Source organism: Cygnus olor, chromosome Z (assembly GCF_009769625.2).
Source record: "Cygnus olor isolate bCygOlo1 chromosome Z, bCygOlo1.pri.v2, whole genome shotgun sequence".
Classification (NCBI taxonomy): domain Eukaryota; kingdom Metazoa; phylum Chordata; class Aves; order Anseriformes; family Anatidae; genus Cygnus; species Cygnus olor.
In genome coordinates, this window is record NC_049198.1 from 9,845,105 (window position 1) to 9,853,072 (window position 7,968).

A 7,968-nucleotide genomic window follows, 5' to 3' on the forward strand; every position below is an offset into this window, starting at 1 on the left:
CTCTGTATCTGTATTTTCTCCTCTTCAAAAATCTGTTTTTCCCTCTGACTTGAAGCCCACCCATCCCAGCTAAATCTGGGAAGATTAGTGGTGCATCAGCGCATGACAGAAAGGGACAGCCTCAGGTTGTCAGCCTCGCAGGTGTGGTGATGGGGTGAAGATGGCAGCAAAGGGGATTGTCCTTTGATGGAGAGCAATGGATTTCTTTTTCCAAGGAGGGGGGGGAAATATTTAGGCTGGATATCCTTTCTGGGGACAGTTTGCGCATCCCCTTAACTTTGGGGCAGGTGATGCTGCCGGGAGGGCACCCAGGGGATCATCCAGCAGGAGCTCAAAGATCTGTTTGGGGTTTTGCTCAGTCCCAGCCTCACAGGTCAGTGCCGGGCCCTGTTGTGGAACCAAGGGCTGCCAGTGTCCTTGTCACCTGGGGGGTGGCACAGGGGAGCAGGAGGTGTTAAGGAATGGAAAGCAGAGCTGCAAACACATTTTCATGTGGGATGCTGAGAGAGGCATCTGATCGCCCCCCAGCACCCCCTCCATGGCTTTCCAACACACGCCAGCCCCCAGCACAGCTACTCGGGCAGGGAAGGTTGAGGTTCTCCCTCCCTGTCTCCTTTCGAAGTCCATCTGGGCTGGGGGAGCCCAGGGGCTGCTGTCCCAGGGATGGGCACCTGCAGCATCTCTGCTACAGCTTTGTCACTGATGAGCACAACTGGGGCTGGGGGACTGGGACATGGCACACATGGATATCCCCTGGGATGCTGTGGAGGTCCCCAAGCCCCTGGGTGGCCTGGGTGCCTCGCCCCATCCCATACGTGTGACCACGGCCATGGCCTTCTGCCTGTAGCACCCACCTTGCCCAGGCTGTGGGTGGCACTGGCCAGCCCTTGGCACCCGCCTTTATCTTCCCAAATGTGCTCATGGGGTCTGTGGCCATGGCATGGGATGGAATGCCAGCCCACACTGTCCTAAGCAAGCTGTCGGCTTAATTACTGTGCTCAAGGGCTTTTTTTTTTTTTTTTTTCATTTCTTTCTCTCCCTGTCCCTCTCTCTCTTTCTCTCTCTCTCTCTCTTTTTTTTTCCAATGCTAATAGCTCTGCATTGCACTGGCTACTGATCCCTCATTAATCTGGGCAGCGCTTCACAGCCAGCCGGAGTGACTTTTGGCAGGTGCACAAAGGCAGGCTGCAAAATGCAGACCCCCCGTCCAAAAAAAAATTACCATGCACAGCCTTTCTCCAACTTTTGTCTCTGTGTGGCAGGGACGCGGATTAAGGAATTTCTCCCTCTCCCTTTGATGCTGTGTGTCCATCCATCCCTCCACGACCTCCCCAGTCCGTTCTCCCCCACCTCTCCCCATCTGTGTCCAGTTGGACCCGCTCCCCGTGTGCTTTCCCATCTGCTGCTGCAGCATTTCTGTGCTCAACCACCCAGGGACTTCCCAGCCACCACAGCAAAGCTGTCCCCTCTTGGATGCGTCCTCCAGCTGCCTGGCTCAGAAATGCCACTTGCAGATCGCAAGCTACAGCTCAGGACATCTTATATATGGGAGGAGATTGATGACCCCATAAAGTCTATGTCTTCCCTTTTTGTCTGTTGTCTAAAAAGCTTAGGGCAGCATCCTCCCAGGTCCCACAAGCAAGATGCTCCAGCCTGAGTCCCAGGGAGCATCCTCCCAGGCAAGGCACAGCCTTGACCCCATCATGCCACCAATGTTCATCTGCAAACACTCAGCTGCAGACTGGGTGCACCCTGGGGGCAGCAGGAATTGGTCCCAAGTGGAAGGCAGCTGTGAGGCTCTTCAGGATGGAGAAAATGCTACAGAGCAGCAGCCAGCAGGACCTCAGCAGGGTTGCTCTGACCCTGGTCGGAGAGCAGGCAGGAGAGCTCAGAGTGTGCCAAAAGCACTAGAAAACCCACAAGGCAGCCGGATAACCCCAGCACGTCCTCCCAAGCCGCCTGCTTCCCAGTCTGGTAGGATGTTTTTCTCAGGATGAGCCTGACCCTGCTGAGCACCCTGATCCAGACTGGGTTTGGGACAGAGGAGGGCTGGAGCTGGGTGGGTTTGGTATGGGTCTCAGCCAAGACCCAGTGCAGCTTGGAGGATGCTCAGCCGCGTCTTGCAGGAGGGACTGGCATCCTATTCTTCTTTTCCTCCCAGACCTCCCAGAATTTCCCTTTTCACTTATCGTGTAAGCAAAATGGGCTAAAATCCTTTTCCTGAAGGACAGGATGGCTCTGCCCACTCCAGGAAGTGAGTATCTAGTGCTGAGCATAGACAGTGCCAGGGACCATGAGCCACTAAACAGGACTGCTACAAGCCTGACCCTGTTTCTGAGATGAGAAGCAGCACGTGTGATCCCAGAGCTGGCTCTCTGCCTCTCCAGCATGCTGGAAACATGGGAAAACCCAGCACAGAGCCATTTCGGGGTCCGGGGGCTTGCCTGTCCCTGCCCCATGCAAAGGACTCTGTGCAGGCATCTCCCTGTGCAGGTGACTGCGGTCACACCCTGCCCCTTGGGTCCTTGGGGGCTGCCTCCCGCCCACCCCTGGGGTCAGTGTCACCCTGGGGTGGCCCTCAGCAGCCTGCAGCCACGGCCCCTTTCATCTCGCCGTCATCCCAAACGAGCGGTGACACCCGGCGCTGCCGTGGCACGGCTCCAACCGCTCTTCCCGACATCAAGCAGCGGGGTGACGGGGGGACAGGGGACAGGGGGGACAGGGAACAGGCACCATGGCACGCTCTGACCTCTGAGCCCAGCCTAGGAGTAGCAACAGCTGTGCTGGAGCAGCTTTAGGGCTGCGTGCCTCGGGATCATGATCAGAGCGTTAAAAGCACCCGCTGTGGCTCAGCCCCCAGAGCATGGCTGAATGATGCCAAACTCTGTGCCTGCTTCCACACCGAAACCTGCAGGAGGACCCTAAAACCTGCAAGCTCCCTGCCTGGCATCCCAAATAGCTGCCAGCATACCCTCTTTGCACTGCACCAGCACCAAGCCCTGGGTGCAAGGAGAGGCAAGGCTTGGTGTCCCCCCCATACAACCTCAGAAACGCATCGGTGGGACAGATGCATGCCTTTCTCCCTGCTCCCCCGTGGGTTTGGTAGCAGCTTCGCGCCTTGCGGGCGGCGGGAGGCCCTTTGCTCCGTGCCAGCAGATGTGTTGCAGATGTAGAGCTCCGAGCCGGCCGGGCCGTGCGAGCAGCTGGGAGCACAGAGCCGGGTGTGCGGCGGGAGGGATGCGGTGCTTGAGGAGGGAACGGGGGCAGAAAGGCTTTCACCCACAAAGAGACACACACAAAGGGGTCCCCCTCCCTGGTGGGGATTCCCCAAAGTGGCTATAAAAGCTGGTGGATGAGGCTTGTAAACCAGAAGGATTAAATCCGCGCTGGGGTGTTGGATGTGCTGTGCAGGTGAGATGGGAAAAACTCCTGCTCCTGCGCTCCAGCTGCAAGCCCTGGCTGGGTGCTGGGGCTCATCGGGAACAAAAATTGCTGATACTTCATGTCCCTGTCCCCAGAGCTGGCCAAAGCCACTGGGACCTCGACACCGTGCTTGGGCTTGAAGCCATCAGCAGGTTGGGAGGCCAAGCAGCGTGCCCTCCCTCCCCCCCCAGCAGATGGGCTGCATCAGAGCCCTCATCCCCCCAGACATGTTTATTACCAACACGTGTCAGCAGAGAAGGAGGTTTGCATCAGCTGGGCGTGGGGGGAGGAAGGGGCTGTGCAGAGGGGCGCCCATGGCTGCAAAGGGGTTGGGTGCTCCCCGTGCCCCACACACAGGCAGGGTGGATGTGAAATGAAACCAGCAGGGTATTAAGCTTTAATCTCAAAGAAGGGTTCATGGTGGTACGCAGCACTGCCTCTGCAATGTTATCCTATAGTGTCTCTTCGGTGACCCCATAAGCCCCAAGCAGCCCAGCTCCATCCCCAGCAGGTCGTGTGGGTGCTGAGCTTTCCTCCGCTGTCCCTCCTGCGTGGGTCCCACCGCCATGGGTTTGTGGTTCCCAGCGTCCCAACATGTCCGAGCAGAGCCTGCCCGCACATTTAGTAGTTTCTGGTGACCTCTAGAGGAAGCAGCTCCACTCTGGCTCTGCAAATCCGGGAGCAGGATGGAGCCTCGCTGCACCCGTGGCTTAGCTGGAGCCGGAGCATCTCCCCCTGCACCCCTGTGCTGGGCTCAGTGCTCATGCCTCTGGCCAAAACCTCCCCAGAAAAGCCTCCAGGATGGCTCAGAGGATGTCAGGGGGCATATGGGTGCAAGGGCTGACACCCTGCCTCTTGCCTTTTGTGCACAGCCAGCCCTTAACACCCTTATTTTGCCTTTTTGCTGGAAGAGCTTGATATTCTCTCCTTATGATGGCACGTAAGTGCCGTGAGGTCTCTTTATCACCCCATAGCAGGGCTAAACCCACTGATCACCTTACCGCTGCCCACAGGTCGAGCTGTCGGATGGGACATCTCACACCATCACGGACGCCTATGCAGGCAAGGAGTACATCATCCAGGTGGCCGCCAAAGACAACGACATCGGCACGTGGAGCGACTGGAGCGTGGCTGTCCATGCCACCCCCTGGACGGAGGAGCCCAAGCACCTCACCACGGAGGCCCAGATCACTGGTAAACCCCCCTCCCCCCCCCCAGCCCCCCCAGCACAAACACCTGGGGGTCCTGGCCAGGGAGACCCCCTCACCCTGGGGAGCCCGTGCCTTCAGCCCCACTGTGGCCCCAGCAGCAGGTCAGACAGTGTCCCACAAAGTGCTGACTCAGCTCGCCTGCCTCTGGCATCCTCCTCACTGGGATGCTCCAAGCGCCACGGTGAAGCTTGGGATTTATTATTATTCTCTGGAGCACTGCCCCCCTCCTTCTCCAGTCCTACCTCCCCTCCACACCTCCGACCCGGCACAATGGCTCGGAGCGATGCCAATTAGAAATAAAAGCCACGAAGTTAACAAGCCTCTGCTTCTAGGAAAGGGCTGGGACTGTGTCCAAATGCATGTTATCAGCCCTCGGCTTCCCAGAAGGATGGGAGCAGGCCCTGCACCGGTTCCCCCAATTGGCACCAGCTGCGGGCTGTCTGGGAAGCACTGGGGGCAGGCAGGGAAGCTCCGGGAGCCGCTTGGTGCCGGGGTCACATGTGTGTGTGTGTGAGCACACATAGGGTGTTTTCCCAGCCAGGAGTGCATGCACAGCTGGCCAGATGTGCTCACGGGGGGGGGGGGGGGGGAGGAGTGCAAAAGGCAAATGCCACCTCTGATGGCACCAAGAGCACAGGGCGGGGGGTCCCTGGTCCAAGTATGGGGCTGGGTCCCAGCAAGGTTTGCTTTGGATTGACAGCAGGTGGCTGCAGGGCACAAGGCAGCTTGGAAGGGAACACACAGGTTTGGGGACCCAGGGGTGTGCCATGTCCAGACACTGCTGGCTGGCATCCCAACGGGGCTGGGAATAATGCTAGCAGGGTGGCTACAGGTCCTGTGCGGGACCAGGGAAGGGCCAGCATGGGCATGGCACATTGGGGGCACTCTGGGACCCTCTGGGTCCTGTGTGAGAGCAGTGAAAGTCCCATGGCCCACGCCATCCCCTGGCTCATTGTCCCAGCCACCCAGCCCAGCAAGGGGCAATTTGGGGACATCCTCATGGGGTGCATCTTGGGATGCCCCAGCTCCCCTCACCATCTGCTCTCCCTCCCCGCAGAGACAACGAGCACCAGCACCTCCTCTTTCGTGCCACCCCCCACCACTAAAATCTGCGACAAGGGGGCCGTGGTGGGCAGCGGGGCCGTGGCAGTGTGTTGGACAGCTGGACTGGTCTTGGCTGCTTATGGTGTCCTCTTTATTTAGTGAGTATGCCCCAAGTTGGGGGCATGAGAGATGGGGTTGGGTGCTGGGGGGACATGGAGGGTTGAGGGGCTCTGACGTGGTTGGGAAGGGGACACTAAGCAGGCTGTGGGTGAAGAGCATTGGGTATGAGGCATTTGGGTGTGTTTGCAATTACTTGTCAACGCACTGAATTTGGCTGCCTTTCCAAATCAGGCGTTCCGGCAGGGAAATCTCAAAATGGGTTTTCAAACATTTGCCCCAAACCCTGCAAAGGGGTTGGGTTTAGATGCCTTGTGCTCAGCGGCGATGGGGCATAAAGGATGTGGCACCACTGCCCTGTGGGTGAGCGTGTGCCACCCAGCAGGTGCCACAGCCTGTCACTTGCCCACGGAGGAGCCATCCCACTGCAACACCCATAGGCGCAGGGTTTTTTTACTCCCCTCTGGCACATGCATGGCATTGGTGGTGGCAATGGGAGAGGCGGTGGCACACAGCCAGGGATGGAAAGGTGAGGTCTGGCCCTGGGAGGAGGACATGGGGGCTTTGGATGCACAGGTGAATTTCCTCTTGGGAAAAGGTCAGAGCCAGCTTGGCATGTTCCCAGAGCCACGTCGGTGGCCGGACACAGCCGAGCCCAGAGCGAGTCCAGTGACCCCTCTCCTCCCCATCACAGATCCCCGTCTGTCACAGCCCAGCGGAGACAACCTCCCACCGCCACCGCCACCGCCACCACTGCCCTCCCTCCGCCTCCCTCCCGGTTTGAGTCTCTTATCTCTTCGATTTTGCACACGTTGAGGACGTATCACGCTTCTCGCCATCGCTGCGGAGGAGGACAGAGCCGCCGCCGCTGCCCCTGGGGACCTGCCCTGAAAACCTCGCCGAGCCCAGAGCGAGGACACGCACTCGTCCCCCTGCCACCTGCCCTGTCCCTGCTCCCAGCAAGGCGCAGCGAGCCCGGGCACTGTGCCACAGCCCCGGGACCCCGCGGGCCAGCCCCGCCATCGCTCATACAGCTAACCCGCCACGCCAAAGACGTGCCACCGCCACGCCACCGCGCCGCCGGGACGCGGGTGACAACGTGACAGCATGCTCGGAAGAGGGGACGGGACATTTCTGGGGGACGCTCCCAGCCTACGGCCATGGGGGAAGCCCCAAGGACCGGACTCGTCACCGCGAGCTCTTGACCGCATGGAAAAGCCAGAGGAGTGCAGGGTGGGGACTCGGTCCCCTCCCAGGGGATAGTGGAAGGATGAACTGGTGGCTTTCACAAGTGCGGTGAGGAGTAGGGAGCTGGCTCGTTCTTAATGGGAAAAAAAAAATGGGTTTGAAATGGGGATAAAAATGATAAAAGCCCAAGCTCCCTCTGGAAGAGCAACCCAGCGCCTGCCCCTCCAGACAGCCCCTAGCAGCACCCAGAGGAGCCTTCATCACCCCCGTCCCCACACCCCCATGCTCTTTTAACCACGTTGGATACAGGGAATCGCCTCCATTGATGTCTTTGTCTTAATTCTTCAACAAAATAAGAATAGCTCTGCTGTCCCCTCTAGAGCTGGTGCCCTGCAGACCTGTCCCCCGCTGTCCCTGGCTGTCCCCGGTCCTGCTCTGCTCTCCTCCCCGTCCCACCCCTGGCCCTGTTTTGTAAAGACAGCTCCTCTTGTCCCTGCCCGCACCCAAGCGCAGTATTTAATACCGTACGTCCTAGTATTCCAACTGTTGACATGCTGTATTTGAATTTTTTATATATTTAAAAATAAAAAAAAAAAAAAAAAGAAAAAGAAACAAAAAAAAAGAGAAGAAGGAAAAAAAAAAGCCCACACAGACACACGCACACACACATGCACCAGGAGAGACGGTCTTCATTAAATGATCATTTCATGACCACTGGCAGCCCTGGGCATTATTTCCCCTCTGGCCGGGTGGGTTTGGCTCCCCACATCCAGGCACAGTCCTGGCTGTGATGGGGAGGATGTGGGGACAGTAGGGAGAGGGACACAGCACCACCTCTCTGGGAGGACCCAAAACCTGGCCTCCAGGACATCCCGAGAAGGTGCAAGGATGCTCGGGGGGGTACCCACCCCTGGAAACCCCTGGTGGTGTAAAGAGGATGGCTTTCACCACTTCGTGTAGCACCCATGTTGTGCCAGGGAGGTGG

General features: G+C 58.5%; 1 protein-coding gene across 3 annotated transcripts in view; it reads left to right on the top strand.

Annotated features, from left to right (window-relative positions):
• The window catches only part of CNTFR (ciliary neurotrophic factor receptor), a 177,500-nt gene extending 169,806 nt beyond the window's left edge, over positions 1-7,694 (top strand). For all 3 annotated transcript variants that reach the window (XM_040540225.1, XM_040540226.1, XM_040540227.1), the window contains 3 exons: positions 4,437-4,617; positions 5,692-5,836; positions 6,490-7,694. In XM_040540225.1, the coding sequence (XP_040396159.1) occupies positions 4,437-4,617; positions 5,692-5,836; position 6,490 (327 nt within the window). In that variant the 3' untranslated portion in view covers positions 6,491-7,694. The remainder of the gene's footprint in view (positions 1-4,436; positions 4,618-5,691; positions 5,837-6,489) is intronic.
• Positions 7,695-7,968: the final 274 nt, after the last annotated feature.